Source organism: Pinus tabuliformis, chromosome 1_2 (genome assembly GCF_031772625.1).
Source record: "Pinus tabuliformis cultivar Carrire ecotype Pingquan chromosome 1_2, CPIR1, whole genome shotgun sequence".
NCBI classification, from domain to species: domain Eukaryota; kingdom Viridiplantae; phylum Streptophyta; class Pinopsida; order Pinales; family Pinaceae; genus Pinus; species Pinus tabuliformis.
The window spans coordinates 542,164,162-542,183,105 of NC_142298.1; the positions used below are offsets into that span (position 1 = coordinate 542,164,162).

Consider the following 18,944-nt stretch of genomic DNA (forward strand, 5'->3'; position numbering starts at 1 on the left):
ATATTTTGGAGAGGCATGGTTGGCTGTACCCATTTTTAAAGTACTAGTGCTTTTTGGGTTTATGAAAAATTTGAGGGTTAACAATATTTTGGAGAGGCATGTTTGTCTGTATCAATTTTCTAAGTATCAGTGCTGGTTGTCTGTACCAATTTTCTAAGTACCAGTCCCTTTTGGATTTATGAAAATTTTGAAGGTTAACAATATTTTGGAGAGGCATGGTTGTTTGTATCAATTTTCTAAGTACCAGTGCTTTTTGGGTTTATGAAAAAATTTAATGGAGTTTTAATGTTATAAATAAAAGTTAAATATTAGACGGGTTTATTTATTTATCATGATTTTTATTATAAAATTGTCTTAAAATGTTTTGATCTTTCTTTAAAATAAAATAACTAATATAATTAGAATTAACAAGGAAAAACAAAAACCAATATTATTAGAATTTTGAAAATTATAAATCAAGGAAAACCTATCTTATCAAAAAAATGAAAAAATTTGAATTTTTCAATCTCTTAACTCATTTTATAAAAGGTTAAGGTTATCTACTTTACTTATTGCCTTTCCATTTGAATGATTTCTTCTATGGTTCTCTACTCTATTATTGTTCTCTACTCTATGATTACATTATTTTTGGCATTTCATACTCTTCTTTACTTTCTTTTTTTGATAAATATTAAAGGTAAAAGCAACTTGCAATTGGATTTTCCACCATGAAAATGTTAAATTACAAATAACCAAATACCTCAATTTACCAATCTAAATTTACCCAATTCTAAACGTTAACATTAACTTAAGTTTTCCCGGATGCGGGTGCTTGAGAGATCAGAGGGTATGAGGATGGCGTATCACGTGGGCAGGTGTCAGCCCAAGCACGCCACGGGCTGGTCTCGCACAAGCCTATTAATGCAGGCATTTACTCCCTCCATCCGCTTCACGGTTTACTGTGCTATGGCGCTCCATAAGCTCATTGTTCCCGCGGCTTCGTCGCATACCTCTGCGGCTTTATGGATTGCAGCGTTGTGTGTCTCTCTGAGCTTTTCCACAAGCGAGCTTAGGCCCGTCATTCCCTTTCTAGGCTCAAGAGCATTCCACAATCGCTGGGCTCTGGTTCCAGGTTCATACGGTTCAATTGGGGTTCTGTTTCCGCCTCACTCGGGGTACTCCTCTCTGTGTATTCGCTCTCTCGACAATTCTCTGTACATTGCCATGCCGCGCGAATGGCCCAGGATGGGGAGCAGACGTGGTGGCTCCCATGGTCGTGCCACCTCTCAGCGGTCCACCCCCATTTCTTACTCTTCCTCGGACGCGCTGGAACCTGGGCGGAGCAGTCCCCCTGTCACCAGAAGTGGCAGAGGCAGGGGTCGTGGGCGAGTCAGGATGGTTGATTGTGAGCATGCTGCCCACCCCACTGTTCGCTACCGCATCCCGTGTTCTCTCGCCAACTCCACCTTTATAGTCTCAGTCACTATTGAAAAATGTGAAGATGTCCGGGGTTCGGGAGTGGCCCATCCAGGAGCTCTTGCAGAACAGAGGATGGCGAATCCGACGGACAATCAGCGCCAGGTCATGGGAGGTACCTCTCTGCTGAATCCGGCTGTCCCTGCAGGTCCAAGTGCGCCAGCTCGAGGAGAACCTACAGGCTCGGCGGTTCATCATTCTGACTCAGAGGACTCACTACAATTCGGGTGTCGGGTCGTCGAGGAGCCATACACCTCTGAGGATGACTGATCCCGCTCGGGTTTCCGCTCTTTGCAGTTTCTGAAGTAGGGGCTCGACTCTGTTTTGAATCTCGAAGTTAATGCATGTTTCAGGTCTCTGTCTGTCAATGTGTCGTTTATGTCTACCGTTGTCTAGCTGTGCAAGTTTCGTCTTAGTTTATGTTCAACACTGTTTCGAGTCTTATATGTAGTCAAAATCCTGCTGGAGGTCCACTGTGTACTGAGATCATGATCAGTTTTGTAAAATTCCAACTTCATGGCAAGACTTTCAAGGCCATGGCCTTGCTGTAATTTTTTGTATAAATAATAGGAGTAGACAGATTGAGAAAAAAAAAACATTAACTTAAGTTTAATAATTTTATTTAATTTAGTTACATTTAAACTACCCTGCGGCACTAGCTACTATGTAGCCCTTATTTATATATTGAGTTTATAATAGAAAATCAAAAAATTATATATACACTTTTAAAAGCTATAAATAGTCCAAATCAATATCCATAAAAAGAAGAATACAAAATATTATTTATTACGAAATTTATAATAAAAAATAAAAAAATATATATACATTTGTAAAGACTATAAATAATTTAAATCAATATTTATTAATACATTTTTCTTTACAATCTTCCAATAGATCGCGAAGCTAAGACACCAATGTCCCAAGAACTAGAAGAGATGAAGGAGATGCAAGATAAAGAAAGTTGGAAGACTGTCGAGAAAAAAAGAAAGCACTAGAAGAGATGAAGGAGATGCAAGATAAAGAAAGTTGGAAGACTGTCGAGAAAAAAAGAAAGCTACAGCACCAATCTCGCCAAGAAAGACGAGGAGCCAGATAATTAAAAACTAAGAAAATTATAAGTCCAATAGACCAATTTGGTCTCAGTTAACTATCATCATCATCATCATCATCATCATGTAATTAATATTTGAGATTAGTTTACAAAGAAAAATAAATTTATTTAATTTTAAATCATATTATAATTTTTTTATTATACATCACAATTATATAAATTAAATTTATAATAAATAAAAATTAAAACACTTATTTCATAATACATCTCATATTATTACTAACTAAATTATTATTTTATTATTATAAAAAAAAAAATTACACAAAAACATTTGCCGTCTTTGTAAGGCAAAATTACAGCTTTGTTGTCCAGACATTGTTCATTAATGACAAAACTGAAATTTCGTTCTCCTCAAATCATTTTTAGGCCTATAGGCCTTCCTATGAATGGCCTATAAGCCTTCCTATGAATGAACTACACTTTTATTCTCCGACTGACATCTATTATATGCTTTTCTGTTTGACATCTGGCAGTCTAAGATTCATTTTCCCTGGCCGGGCAAGCATGCCCTGCACTTCTTTTTCCCAATATCGGTTGAGTTGCCTCCGGCAAGCATGTTGGTCGACCGAGTTTCTCTTTTGAAATTCTTCCGTTCCCTGACTTCGAAAATTTCAGGCTTTGCTGCCTGTTGCTGTGTGATGCTGTCACGGGACTTTGAGCACGGGGCAGCGCGACCAGTTGGGGATTTTTATCGTTTTCAGTTGCCCGCTTTCATTTCCATTGTCCGCAAGTAAGGTGTATTTCCACCCCAATCAAATTTATTATGGCAAATGGCTTATTAACAAGCAGATATCTGAATTTTCCATCTTCAATCAGTTCATTGTTATATAAGTCTGCAACACTGTAGCGAGAAATTTCACAGTTGCGACTCGCGGTGAATGCCGTGTATTAAACACTGGGGGTTTTCAACCCTGGACGGGAATTATTTCACACACCGAACTAACCGCCATAAAAACCCTCGCCAAAGAGTTGCCTTCACGGATTATTTATTAATCCTTTTTTATTTTTACTTGCAATCAAGTAGAAGTTCTTCCTTGATTATTCGTGGTTTCGAAATTCAGATTTTTCTCGGGCAACCCTAGTTGTGGTAGCTTCTGAAGTTCATTAATTGCATTAGGGTTTTTCCATTTCAATTTTTGTAAATTTTGTTATATTTTGGAGTTTAAAATTGTCGATATCGACGTTTTCCTGTTTTCAATGTTTAGGTGGATATTGTGGTGTTCCCTGGTTCGCTTTATCGGGTTCTGGTACTTAATTTTTATTCAAACTAGGAGTGAGATAGAAATGTGTTCCCAGGGTGTAAAAATGTCAACTGTTTTTTTTTGACATTCAATGCAAAATTATCAGGTCCTGTGTCTTTGTCGCGGTGGATTTCTGGAGAAGTTAAGGTAAAGGGTGTTTGTTTTTCGTAATTTTTGCTTTAATTACATTTGATGACACTACACTCTGTGTCTGATATAGATGCAAGGGGCTTTGGACAAATCAAGGAGCTTTGCACTCTTAAGGTAGAGAGAGTAAGTGGGAGGGAAAGTTCAAAGAAGCAATGTGGAAAATGCAAAGTCTTGGGAAAGGAGAGGAAGCTCAAATACTTGGGAAAGGAGGAGGACCAGTAAGCCAATATGGTTATTATAAGCACTGTGAAATTTGCGGGCATTAAAACTATTTACACCTGCGTTTAAAATGGAGTCTACGCTGCATTTAAAATGGAGTCTTTTGGAGCAAAGCGAGGAGGGATTTAGGATTTTGGACATTGCTTGGACAAGAGATAGTCGTTTTGGTTTGCCTCATAGCGTCGATGCTTTGGCCGAGTTCTTTACCTAGTTAGGAGAGTGTGTGCTCTAGGGCGCTATATTTTGAGAGGATTACCATGTATGAAATTTTCAGTTATTTGAACTTTTTACATGAAATGGTTTTGAAAATGTTCACATTTATTCATGTGTTTTTCAATGTAGGCAGAAGCTATATTGGTAGAGCTTTATAAGCCCACTGACAATGAGTAGCCGCATGACCCGAACTCTCTATGTTGGCAATTTGCCTGGCGATGTCCGAGAAGGGGAAATAGAAGATCTCTTTTAAAAGGTTCAGTCATTAGTTACTTGTTACTCTTGCAGTATTTTTTGCCCTCTTATATCACTTTCTTGCCAAAGTAAGATGCTTATAAAACAATTCACAAATGCATTCTTTAATCTAGACCGTGTTGTTCGAGTTTCATAAGACTTTTGGTTCTGCTTTTTCCCAATATTGGTTGAGTTGCCTGTGGTAAGTGCACATGCACTGTACTTTGATTGCTTTTTCCCAATATTGGTTGAGTTGCCTCTGGCAAGCATGCATTGCACTTTGATTGCTTTTTCCCAATATCAGTTGAGTTACCTTCTTTTCACCTCCGAATTCTGCTGTGCATTGAAACACTTATATAATCTTGATTGGTTCTTTAGCTACATGGGTTTAATCTGGTACTAGAGATTGTTGTTCACACTCTCGCCATTCTGCACACATGCGACGAACCAATCATCTCCCAATCAAACGACCTTATTAGCTGGAGCGATACCTGCTCAGTACGGCCTTGTATTGTTGATGCAGGGTTTGCTCCATTCTCGCTGAGTTTTCTTTGCTCTGCAAAATAAATCATTTACCCATCTGCCGTGGCCATGGATAAAGTTGGGCTGCACGGCTAACTGTATTGTTTTTGGAGTATTTCTGGTTTTGTTGCAGAAACCTAGGGGAATATTGATTTCCACATCTTTGGGTAAATATTAATTTTTAATGAACCCTACTCCAGCATTCAAAAGATAGAAGGTATAGTTACCACTGTGTTCTTTTGAATGGAATGATCTTTTGTTGTACTTGTTGTAATGGGCTGACATGTGAATAGATCTGCAGAAAGCTTTGATGCGCTTGAACCAACCTAGAAAAATTCAACAATTCCAATTTAGGACAATGGCTAATGAAAGTGTTAACTTTTGAATCAGTTGGTTGCCTACCGCCGTCTACCCTTTTGTTTTACACGGTACATCTGTCACTACTACTTTAGTTTTCCACCGTTAACTTGTCAATATTACTTTGGTTTTCCGCCGTTAACTTGTCAAACAGCGTGCGGGAAAACCTCCGAGATGGCTCTGCCAGAATTGTCGACACCCTCTCTCCATGATCGGGGCAGAGTCCTACGCAGAGAAGTTTGGAGCAGAGCCCTCAAAATCACGTTAGGTTTTTAATATTAATTAATCTTTTGATAATTTGTTATTCTTCGCTATTGGGGAGAACGTTGTGCGATCATGGCATATAACGCTTGTTTTTCTCGGCCAAATTTCAATAACGGAGGTGGTGGGTGATTTTAACGGAGGTGATATAGTCGTTATTTGGAATTAATGACCGTTATTTTTGGATAATGAATGTCGAAGTGGGCGGGGCAGTTGGTGGCACTTATAACACCTACCACCATGCATGGAATTGAAGATACTACAATTTTTTAGCAAACTCGGGGATCTACCTACATCCACAATATAAATCATCGCATCCCGTCTTTCTCGAGCTACCGTTCTTTCCACCCAAATCTTGTCACAGTTCTAACCAGTCAGGGCGATCTGGTAAAAATCTAATTTTGTCACTGTTCTCCCCAGTCAGGGTGATCTGGTAAAAATCTAATTCTGTTAGTGCGATCTGGTAAAATTTTATATGTGTTATTGATTGCTCTGGTCCTATACCACAAAATGGCCGAGGGGGGAGGCAGTGTGTGGCTTTTCACAATGGGCATGCTGCCCCTTTCCTTGAAGGCCAACGACACTCTCGGTAAGTTTAATGTGTTTTGAAGGCCATGCATCTGGTTGACAAACAATGCTGTTTTATGTGGCTGATGGGGCCATCTTTATCATTGTCCATTTCTGGAATATTTTGAGTTTTGTTTTTGATGGTTAATGGAACTGTCTTTATTATTGTAAATTTAAAGAATATTTCCTTGGTAAAGCAATCTTTGTTATTGTAAATTTCCAGAATAAGGTCCTAACTACTTTATTTGCAGTTTTCCTCGTCACTACTCTCTTGCTGGGATGAGGCTCGCAGTCACCGCCCATTAGACATACGTGTGATAATTGTCACTCGCATCTGATCGAATATACATCGCTGCGCTCCAGCCGTTTCTCCAAGCATGTAATCCTCATTTTTTGGTCCCTATCTATGCTTATATAACCATATCTATATATTTATTTATAGCTGCTACTTATGTTTTGTTCATTATATTTGGGATGATCAGCGCTACTTGTTTGTATTACCTGAATATAAATATTGTAAAGCTGAGCATCTCGCTTATCTAAGTTTATAACGCAAGCAAATGACGATAGATATCAGCACTACTTCTTCTTATTCCCTGAATAAAAATATTGTAAAGCTGAGCATCTGGCTTATCTATGTTTATAACCTAAGGAAATGATGATAAAACCGGATAGTCGCTGTAAATCATAGTTACCAAAATTCGCTTGAATTGGGGTAAAGAGTTTGGAAATACGTTAATTCGATTGGAACAACAAATGGTTCGATTTGGTTCATTTATTTGAGCATTCGATTTAGTTCAGTTATTTGAGCCCGTCTTTAAAGAGAGGAATATTTTAACATAAGATTGTTTTTTAAGGAGTTAGGATGCCATGCAAGTTATGAGGGTTGGCTTTGACTTTTGTCAGGAAATAAAGTTGTGTGGCTATATGATGTGTAGGTATATAGGGGAGAGATTCCTAATGTTGTGCAGGGACCAGTAGTTGATATAATACTGGTCCCACCAAACCACCAGTGATTAAGACTTTTGAAACCAAAATTTAGACAGAAATAAATAACATTATGTATAAATAAGTATTAAATTATGTCCAAAAATCACCCATACATTGACTGGGCCCACAAGTGTCCATAAATAGTATTTTACTACTTAATATTGCAAAACATATTGACCCAAGTAGAAAACAGCTAGAGCCATAAAGGCTTCCAAACTGGTCTATTCCAGAAGTACAAAACAGCAGTCACTTCAACCCCCACTCATCAGAACTGCAACTTTGCATCCCAAATAAATATGCCTACCTGCACATAACAAAAGGAATGTATGTCAGCATAACTGCTGTGTTGTTCAACAGCTAAACACCCTATGTTCAATAAATGACACCCAACTCAATAACAATTAAATCCACTTTGTTCAATAAATGACACCCAACCCAATAACAATTAAATCCACTTTGTTCAATAAATGATACCCAGACCCAATAACTGCAATAAATGACACCCATCTCACTCTATTTCTCATTAAAACAGATCAAAGCACATGGATCAACAAATAAACAATTCCCAACCATTAGATCACATCAAATTAAATCCATACCACACATTCAAAATGAAGCCATTGCAATCCATGTGCATCCATGTCCACCAATTAAAATCAAGTCCCCAAAACTATAAAAGAAGTCCACCCACTGTTGAAGTTCATCTTATGCTTTCAAACTATTCAGCAAACTTGAAGACAACATCACAAAACAGTGGCCAATATATTCAAGTTAGTTATATGAATTACAACTCATTCTTCTTACAGTTCTGTTTTCATTGTTTTCATTTATCAGATTTCTTACATTACAGTTCTGTCCATAGGGTGACAGTTAACCTATACAGTTACAGTTAACCTTTTTTATACAGAGTTTATGTATGTGTTCTAGCTTATTATATCATCAGCTTCATAGTGATTACAGCTTACATATCACAGAGGTTACGTATGTCGTGTTAGTACTGTAGTCATAGCTTGTTTACTTTACAGGAATTGAACCTTAGCTTACACCTTAGCTTACAGGAATTGAGCGAGCGATTATTATGGCTTGGGTTCTGCAGGAATTGAACCTTAGCTTACACCTTAGCTTACAGGAATTGAGCGAGCGATTATTATGGCTTGGGTTCTATGCAGAATGAGTTAAAACATAGAGCAAATAAGTGAATTTCTACTACTGGTGAATGGACCATAGAACTGTAAGATTTTAGATAATGAGAAAACACAATTATAAGTAACATAGCAGATGACCATCTTATTGGCCTTCATATCTTTTCACCTCGTTGAGCTCGAGACCTTAGGGTATGGAGAGCCCGAGCCATACGAAGTTGTAAAAGTTGGACCAAAGGAATGGGGATTTACATAACTCAGCTCTGTAAATTAAGTCACAGATAATGGAGAGAAATCTTGGAGCAGAGATTGTTCTTCACAATATTCAAAATAACTAAATAAATTATATGAAAAATATAAAAAATAAATGACTGCAATGAAACTCGATTAAACTGAAGTAAAACCGATTGTCTATGACACCTAGGAGACCATAGAATCAAATGTAATAGTGATTACAGCTTACATATCACAGAGGTTACGTATGTCGTGTTAGTACTGTAGTCATAGCCAATAGCTAATCACTGGAAGAAGAAACATGACTCGCTATCCTTCCAAGCAAGCAATCCCCACATCCCTTCCCGTTCCTTATATAGTTTCATCTCCCTAGCCATATCCAATCGGAGACCGAGTCTAACCTTGAATAGCATCAGAATCAAAGCCAGCATTCGAACCATTTCCAGCCCAAGATTGATGCAATGCAAAAAAAGGTAGGTAGTAAAAAGGCAGTTAGCACTGTAGTCATAGCTTGTTTAGCTTACAGGAATTGAAGCTTAGCTTACAGGAATTGAGCGATTATTATGGCTTGGGTTCTATGCAGAATGAGTTAAAACATAGAACAAAAACGAATTGTAACTTTAATGACTCTGATAAACTTAGTAATTTTTCACATATTTTCAGACCTTGACAATCATCATTGAAACATCACATTGAAACATAATCGAAAGACATTGAAACATAATCGAAAGACATGTATTTTCAGAAGCATGAAGCTATTGAGAAAGCAAAAATTTTGATATTGAGTCGAAAGAATGCAAATAAGTGAATTTCTACTACTGATGAATGGACCATAGAACTGAGGAATGGTTTCTTAGAATGGAAGCCCGAGCGGATTAGATGACTGTAAGATTTGAGATAATGAGAAAACACAATTAGGTAAACAAGCATGGTTAGAAAGAGTCATATGTAACTACTGTGTTCTAATACATAATCAATACATATGGATACACTGTAATCATTGTATATGTATATCCTAATGTAATACATATGGATAGACTGTAATCACTGTATACGCATATCCTAATGTAAGATGACTGTAAGATTTGAGATAATGAGAAAACACAATTAGGTAAACAAGCATGGTTAGAAAGAGTCATATGTAACTACTGTGTTCTAATTGCATAACTACTGTGTTCTAATACATAATCAATACATATGGATACACTGTAATCACTGTATATGTATATCCTAATGTAATACATATGGATAGACTGTAATCACTGTATACGCATATCCTAATGTAACAAGCTCTGTTTCCTCATTACTTTGATTTCCATGGTTCTACTTATGGCACTGATTCAACCATTAGTAATGATTACACTCTACTCTATAAGGTAAGTACATATTGAATAGACCTACTTATTACCTGTATTCCCTAATCTTTAACAGATATAAGGAGAATGACGTAATTCATACATGTTTACATACCTCATTGGTTTAGCTGTATAAAGCTGTTGAAAGTAAATGGAAAATGATATATGAAAACAGTGACATACATGTTGATAATTTCCTGTAATAGAGGAAAAGTATTTTTGCAGAAGTAATAAAGCATAATTTGACATATATTCTAATGTCTAAATGCAACATACATGTTGATAATTTCCTGTAATAGAGAAAAAGTAATTTTTGCAGAAGTAATAAAGCATAATTTGACATATATTCTAATGTCTAAATGCATGCAATAATTTTACAGGTTGTTGCATCTAGGGCAAAAGGAAGTTACTCTGCTCGTACAAGGAGAAGTGGTAGGAGAGTGACAAGGGGTGCGCAGCTGCGATGCACATCGTCCGATGATGACAGGCCAGCTGATGTCAATGACGGCAATGCACCAGGGAACATTGTTGAAAATGACCATGTGACAGCCGCTGATGTTAACACAGCATCAGCCACAGAACCACCATCAACAACAGTCCAAGGGGCAAGCTCAACTAAAAAGATCAGTGCTATAAGAGGATGGACAAAAGAACAAATGTTAGTTGCAATTGACGACATAGAGTTTAATGGATACTCAGTTCGGGCATCTGCAAAAAAACATGGTATTCCTCCCTCATCAATACATTATTGGATAAATGGACTGACTCATACAAAACGTAGAGGGCCTCTTACAGTTATGACTGAGGAGGAGGAGGCCGAGGTGGTTGAGTGGTGTAAAGAGATGGCCCAACTGGGACATGGGCTAGAGTTGATACAACTCAAATCAACAGTTGCTCAAATCTGTCAAGGGAGGCCAAACCCATTCAAAGATGGGTTTCCTGGTAAATCATGGTGGTTTGGGTTTAAAAAAAGGCATCCAGAACTTGTATTGCGTACTGCTGAGGGCCTTGACAGAGACAGAGCATTAAATTTGCGCCCTGCAGTTGTGCAAAAATTCTATGACACACTTTCTAGTGCTTACGATAAACATTCTTATGGAGCAGACCATATATGGAACTGTGATGAAACAGGTTTACAGGCAGGGAGGAATTGTGGCATGCGGGTAATTGCCAAGAGAGGGAGCCGAAATGTGCCAAAGATTTTGCCCAAGAGCAGGGAGTGGATAACTATTTTATGTTGTGTTAATGCAATTGGTACTTCAATCCCAGGATTTTATCTATTCAAAGGTAAAAATCAACTGAAAAACTATATACAGAACTGTGAACCAGGTGCATGCATGGCTGCACATCCCCATGCATGGATGACTAAAGAACTGTTTCTAAGTTGGCTTTTTCACTTTGCTGCATCGGTACCAGGTGGCGTCTCGCCTAATAACAGACACCTTTTGATATTAGATGGCCATGGGAGCCACATGGCTGTACAAACAATTGAGGAAGCAAACAATTTAGGCATCGACCTGTTGACATTGCCCGCTCATACCACTCATAGGCTGCAACCCCTTGATGTTAGTGTGTTTGGCCCTTTCAAGAACTATTTCAGGTCGGAGCGTGCTGCATGGATGGCAAAGAATCCAGGGGTTGAGGTGAAAAGGTTTGAGCTAGCAGAGCTTGCAAGTAAAGCTTTTAAAAGGGCTTTGACACCATCAAATATCAAGGCTGGCTTTAGGAGGACAGGAATCTGGCCACTGAACTATGATGCTCTTATGCATGATACTGGTTGTAGCCAAGCGTTTCATGTGGATGGTCAGGAAGAAGGGAATGTCCAAACAAGTGTTGAAGTGCAAGAAGTAGATGACCAAGATGATGTTGTTGCAGCTGGCAATATGATTTCCCTATCTCAAGGACACTTATATGCTGAAGATGATGAAACTGTATGTGAAACACAATATAACAATGAACAAATTCCTAGTAACATGGAGATTGTTCCACCAACTCAAGAAAATGAAATTCCTGTTGCTGATATTGCTAATGATATTGTTGAACATGCAGTTGACAATGACCAATTGACATTGCCAAGCCAAGTAACCCCACCTTCATGGCTAGCAGAAGCAATGATCAATATGAATGCACATAGTGTCTCAGCAACCAATGAAGAAAGCATGAACATGCCCTCACAACCAGTAGAATTGAACAGTGAAATTGTTCATTTTTTTGTGGACAATAGATCAATGGAAGAAGATGAAGGACATAATGAGGCATCAAATGAAGATAATGATATGGTTCAATCAGTTCCAACAGATACTGAAATGGAAGTACCAAGCAATGACATGCAGGTGGGAGGGGTGGAGAAGACACTTGGACGGTTCCTAAAGCTACCAGTAGAGAGAGTATCAATGAAAAAAAATCAAGGTGCACCAGGTAGTCTTCGTCTGGGCCGAAGCTCACAGTTACTCACCTCAGAGGACTATATAAACCTGTTAGTTGAGTCAGAAAAAAAGAAATTTGAAATGCAAGAATTAAAACAGAAAAAGAAGGATATAGTCAAGGAGAAGAAGGCAGCAAGGATTGTTGCAGCACAACGTCGAGCAGAAGAACGGATTGAAAGAGATAAAGCAAGGCAAGTTAAAGACCAACAAAAGCAAATGGCAAGACAGGAAAAGGAAAAACGAAAGGCACAACAAATGCTTGAAAAGGAACAAGGGATGATCAACGATACAAGAATAGCTGATGAAACCAGGATTATTTCAAACTCATTGGACTCCATTGCAGACAATACACCATTATTCCAAGATCTCATAAACATTCAAGTGCCCCACTATCAAACTGAGGGTTTACCCACTTGCCTTGTTCCTACCAGAGCTGGTGTCAATTCTCTGTATGCTCATTACACACCTCCACTTAATGCAGGGGTCAGTAGGGAAAATGTGAGGTATGGGTACTCAGTACCTCCATGGTTGGAAGCTGCAAATTGGAATCAATCATATGGCATCAATCAACCATTTCCTAATCAGCCCTTGACTGGTAGGCCAACCTACCTGGCTCAAGAAGGTAACTCGGGGAGTTTTGGCACTCAAGATTCTCAGGGCCATAAAGAATAGGGGTGCCATATGTTTTTGGTTCTAACCACATTATGATGTGGATTTTGGATAGATTGTATCTTTTTCTTGGCACAAAAACATTTTGGCTTACAACACTAGATTGTATCTTTTTCTTGTCACAAAAATATTTTGGCTTAGAACACTAGATTGTATCTTTTTCTTGTCCTAAGAAACATTTTGGCTAACAACCTAGTAGTGATTTCTTGTGGCAACCTAACTGTGTGTTGATAAGAAATTTTCAATGGAATATGTCTTTCTGTAAAATATTAATTATGATAAAACTATTTCTATAAGTTATTCTATGCACCCTCCCCGCCACGTCAGAAAACCACGCGTAAAAGCACATGGAGCCGATACAACACCTGTCCACCATGGAGCTCATGTGTTGGCCATCATATCATTGCATAAAACTTTGTGTTCGCGCCATTTCACAGGTTTGTTCGGGGTCATTGCTGCGATGTTTGGGGATTCAATAATAACATTTCAAGTTGCATATGAAAAAGGCTAAATATAGAAATCAAATGACCAGACAATCTTATTATGATTGAGAGCACTCATTATCAAGTTGAGTATGAAAAAGGCTAAATACAGAGATCAATGAGGAGGCAATCTACCTCACAATAAGTTTTATTAAATGTGAAAAAGCCACTAATAATTTTATTGATTGAGGGGACACTTGAGAAATTGAGAGCACTCATTATCAAGTTGCATATGAAAAAGGCTAAATATAGAAATCAAATGACCAGACAATCTTATTATGATTGAGAGCACTCAATATCAAGTTGAGTATGAAAAAGGCTAAATACAGAAATCAATGAGGAGGCAATGTACCTCATAATAAGTTTTATTAAATGTGAAAAAGCCACTAACAATTTTATTCATTGAGGGGACACTTGAGAAATTGAGAGCACTCATTATCAAGTTGCTCTCATTATCAAGTTGAGCATGAAAAAGGCTAAATAAGTGGACCGTTATCTAAAGGAACATCATTCAACTTGATAGCTCATGCTTCAACCATAATGCTTACAAAGCAATTTCTATCCATTGTATTCTGTAATAGCTAGTCAGTGAACCCCAAGACGGGTTGGAAACAGAGACTACTTCAGATATTCACACAATGAGTAAACTATTATATCATATACTAATTTACATTAGAACTTTGAAGTGAACATCTGAATCAGAGGGACCTAGGAATAAGTCATATTTGCTCATTTACATGATCCACATCCTTAATTAAATTAAAATGAACAGTAAGGCCACTGAATGTGCAAGCCCCATTCTTGGGAGCAATTGGAGGGATGACCTTGTTCGCTGGAAGTGAAGGAGGGAGAAGTATAGCTTTGTCCACTCAACTCCCTCACAATCAGATGGAAACCCTGAGACAGATACTCTTGATCATCCCGTATTGAACATTCTTTCGATTTCTATATGTGGTTCCATATTAATATGTCTCGGTTCTTCTACTTAGTGGACAGTTCACACCTCAATGGCTCAATGGCTAGACAGTTCGCACCTCAATGGCTCAATGGCTTTTCATGTGGTCAATAAATTTTGACATCAGATGTTAGGAGAGATGGGTTTGACACTCAACCCATTAATCTTTGGATGATCTTTTCTCTAAGAGCATTTTATACATTGTATTTTTTATGCCTTCGATCTCAACATTGAAGGCATCAAATTTGCAGCACTGTACAAAGCTCTAAACTCACTTATGGCTCCAATAAGTGGACCGTTATCAAAAGGAACATCATTCAACTTGATAGCTCATGCTTCAACCATAATGCTTACAAAGCAATTTCTACCCATTGTATTCTGTAATAGCTAGTCAGTGAACCCTAAGACGGGCTGGAAACAGAGACTACTTCAGATATTCACACAATGAGTAAACTATTATATCATATACTAATTTACATTAGAACTTTGAAGTGAACATCTGAATCAGAGGGACCTAGGAATAAGTCATATTTGCTCATTTACATGATCCACATCCTTAATTAAATTAAAATGAACAGTAAGGCCACTGAATGTGCAAGCCCCATTCTTGGGAGCAATTGGAGGGACGACCTTGTTCGCTGGAAGTGAAGGAGGGAGAAGTATAGCTTTGTCCACTCAACTCCCTCACAATCAGATGGAAACCCTGAGACAGATACTCTTGATCATCCCGTATTGAACATTCTTTCGATTTCTATATGTGGTTCCATATTAATATGTCTCGGTTCTTCTACTTAGTGGACAGTTCACACCTCAATGGCTCAATGGCTAGACAGTTCGCACCTCAATGGCTCAATGGCTTTTCATGTGGTCAATAAATTTTGACATCAGATGTTAGGAGAGATGGGTTTGACACTCAACCCATTAATCTTTGGATGATCTTTTCTCTAAGAGCATTTTATACATTGTATTTTTTATGCCTTCGATCTCAACATTGAAGGCATCAAATTTGCAGCACTGTACAAAGCTCTAAACTCACTTATGGCTCCAATAAGTGGACCGTTATCTAAAGGAACATCATTCAACTTGATAGCTCATGCTTCAACCATAATGCTTACAAAGCAATTTCTATCCATTGTATTCTGTAATAGCTAGTCAGTGAACCCCAAGACGGGTTGGAAACAGAGACTACTTCAGATATTCACACAATGAGTAAACTATTATATCATATATTAATTTACATTAGAACTTTGAAGTGAACATCTGAATCAGAGGGACCTAGGAATAAGTCATATTTGCTCATTTACATGAACCACATCCTTAATTAAATTAAAATGAACAGTAAGGCCACTGAATGTGCAAGCCCATTCTTGGGAGCAATTGGAGGGATGACCTTGTTCGCTGGAAGTGAAGGAGGGAGAAGTATAGCTTTGTCCACTCAACTCCCTCACAATCAGATGGAAACCCTGAGACAGATACTCTTGATCATCCCGTATTGAACATTCTTTCGATTTCTATATGTGGTTCCATATTAATATGTCTCGGTTCTTCTACTTAGTGGACAGTTCACACCTCAATGGCTCAATGGCTAGACAGTTCGCACCTCAATGGCTCAATGGCTTTTCATGTGGTCAATAAATTTTGACATCAGATGTTAGGAGAGATGGGTTTGACACTCAACCCATTAATCTTTGGATGATCTTTTCTCTAAGAGCATTTTATACATTGTATTTTTTATGCCTTCGATCTCAACATTGAAGGCATCAAATTTGCAGCACTGTACAAAGCTCTAAACTCACTTATGGCTCCAATAAGTGGACCGTTATCAAAAGGAACATCATTCAACTTGATAGCTCATGCTTCAACCATAATGCTTACAAAGCAATTTCTACCCATTGTATTCTGTAATAGCTAGTCAGTGAACCCTAAGACGGGCTGGAAACAGAGACTACTTCAGATATTCACACAATGAGTAAACTATTATATCATATACTAATTTACATTAGAACTTTGAAGTGAACAACTGAATCAGCGGGACCTAGGAATAAGTCATATTTGCTCATTTACATGATCCACGTCCTTAATTAAATTAAAATGAAAAGTCACTGATACAGTAAGGTTTTATCGTTGGAGCCCGAGAAGGGTTAGTTATTGAAATGCATTTTATGTATGAGAACATAATTCATTACTAAAAATATTTATTCTCTTATCTCTGTAACCATCAGTAACCGGTTTTGGAATCGACTGTAAAATGTGTGAACTTTTTTTTTCAGAGAAAAAAGCATCACATATTATATTGACAATATAAAAAACATCATAAGATACAAAAGGGTGGCATATGACAGCCACTGTCCGAGACATCTCGAGGAAAGGAAAATGTCAGAGGTCCGAAAACATATACATCAGGTTCAGGAAAATAGCAAAAAGCATCAAAATTAATAACCAGGAGTAACAAATTCCAAAAACGAACAAGACTTCTCTTCCTCCATAGTTAAATAACTGCAATGGTAGACTTATACTGCCCCATACATATGGCCATTAAAGAATTTGTTATTTTCAGCGCAACCAAAAAAAACCCCAAATTTGCTTAAACTGTAAATATACTCAAATTAGTCAATTGTGAGCAGCGTCAACATGGAAACAAAAAGGACTATGTATACAGGATATCCATATTGCAAAACATATACATCAGGTTCAGGAAAATAGCAAAAACACCAAAATTAATAAGCAGGAGTAACAAATTCCAGAGACGAACAGGACTTCTCTTCCTCCATAGTTAAATAACTGCAATGGTAGCCCATACATATGGCCATTAAAGAATTTGTTATTTTCAGCGCAACAAAAAAAACCCCATATTTGCTTAAACTATAAATATACTCAAATCAGTCAATTGAGAGCAACGTCAGCATGGAAACAAAAAGGACTGTGTATACAGGATATCCATATTGCAAAACATAGCAAAAAGCACCAAAATTAATAACTAGGAGTAACAAATTCCAACAAATTCCAAAAACGAACAGGACTTCTCTTCCTCCATAGTTAAATAACTGCAATGGTAGACTTACACTGCCCCATACATATGGCCATTAAAGAATTTGTTATTTTCAGCGCAACCAAACAGCGAAAACAACGAAAACAACGAAATTTCAGATAAACCCTAAACCTTCAACAACAAACAGCTCAAAATATCCCATAAACCCTAAACCTTCAACAACAAACAGCTCAAAATATCCCATAAACCCTAAACCTTCAACAACAAACAGCTCAAAATATCCCATAAACCCTAAACCCTCGGAAAAAAATCCTCCAAAAAATGCCATAAAATGCCATAAAAGTTTACAAAATATCCAAAAATAGAGATGTTGTGTTGAAAAACACAGAGAATGCTGGTAGGATTAAAATCCTACCGGGTACATGGTCGCCGACCTCCCCCACCTTCCCTGGAGCTCGCCAGACCTTCTCCACACCTGCAACGACGTTCTGCACACCTGCAACGAGAAGAAAAATATATATTAGGGAACTGAAAACCACAAAAACACCACCACAAAACAGCAAATTGACAGCAAAACACCATTTGACCTCGAGCTCAGTAAAACAGCGACCGACTCCTCCCCAAACAACAAAATCGTCGAATAAGACCAGCAACAGAGAAATGCTAAACAACTGACATTCCAGAACGACCAAGAACTCCAGGCGGAAAAGCACAAGAAAAGGAGAAGCGCTGTGCCAACCACAAACCCTGAAACTCCAGCAAACATTCGCACCAGCACCTGCATACCAGGCGAAGCGCGCAGGTCCACAAACCCTGTCAACCGAACAAACGCCTCAAACAGCACAGCTATAAACGACGAAGTGCGCAGGTTCCGGGGCCGTCCCGTGCCATAATCGGCGGGGGGCTTCGCCCAACGACCGGCCCCGAGCAGAAACACACAGGGAAACTCATACATCGCAGCAAAAACCCCAAACGAACCTGTGAAATGGCGCGAACACAAAGATTTATGGGTTGATAAGGTAGCCAACACATGGAGCTCCACGGTGGACAGGTGTCGTACCGGCTCCATGTGCTTTTACGCGTGTTTATCTGACGTGGCGGGGAGGGCGCACATGTAATGGCGACCCTCCCCTAATAAGATTTTAACAAATATAAATAATAGTATTTAGAAAAAGAAAATTAGAGAAAAGAGAAATAATTGTGAAATTAGAAAATTTTTATTCATCAATTTCATTATTGGTGTGAAGGGTGGGAAAGCCCGATTAAAAAAATGTAAGCATATAATGTTAAGGTTCAAACATATATATAATTGTGTGTATTTAGAAAATAAAAGGAAGAAAAAATTTTATTTTTCAAAATATTTTTTTTATGG

General features: G+C 38.0%; 1 protein-coding gene and 1 long non-coding RNA gene across 9 annotated transcripts; one reads left to right on the forward strand and one right to left on the reverse strand.

Moving 5' to 3' along the window:
- The first annotated feature begins 3,084 nt into the window (after positions 1-3,084).
- On the forward strand, positions 3,085-5,062 carry LOC149206737 (uncharacterized). Of its 8 annotated transcripts, none has more exons than XR_016251943.1 (4): positions 3,088-3,301; positions 3,914-3,954; positions 4,028-4,435; positions 4,519-4,888. It is a non-coding gene; the product is annotated as an uncharacterized LOC149206737 (long non-coding RNA). The 8 variants fall into 8 exon arrangements; XR_016251941.1 differs by having other exon boundaries at positions 3,090-3,296; positions 4,028-4,175; XR_016251939.1 differs by having other exon boundaries at positions 3,090-3,296; positions 4,519-4,885.
- Positions 5,063-7,388: 2,326 nt separating this feature from the next.
- LOC149206738 (uncharacterized) lies at positions 7,389-18,620 on the reverse strand. Its single transcript, XM_089393790.1, has 3 exons — positions 18,160-18,620; positions 17,988-18,068; positions 7,389-7,624 (listed from the first exon to the last, which is right to left on the reverse strand). The coding sequence occupies exons 1-3, from the start codon at positions 18,525-18,527 to the stop codon at positions 7,621-7,623; spliced, it is 453 nt and encodes a 150-aa protein (XP_089249916.1). The 5' UTR covers positions 18,528-18,620; the 3' UTR covers positions 7,389-7,620.
- Between the last annotated feature and the right edge of the window lie 324 nt (positions 18,621-18,944).

Excerpts from the sequence above, each read along its gene's own strand:
- LOC149206738 (XM_089393790.1), bottom strand. The coding sequence starts at position 18,527 with ATGTATGAGTTTCCCTGTGTGTTTCTGCTCGGGGCCGGTCGTTGGGCG. Across the intron at positions 18,069-18,159 it reads GCTGTTTTACTGAGCTCGAG|GTGTGCAGAACGTCGTTGCA; the intron begins GTCAAATGGTGT and ends TTCTCGTTGCAG.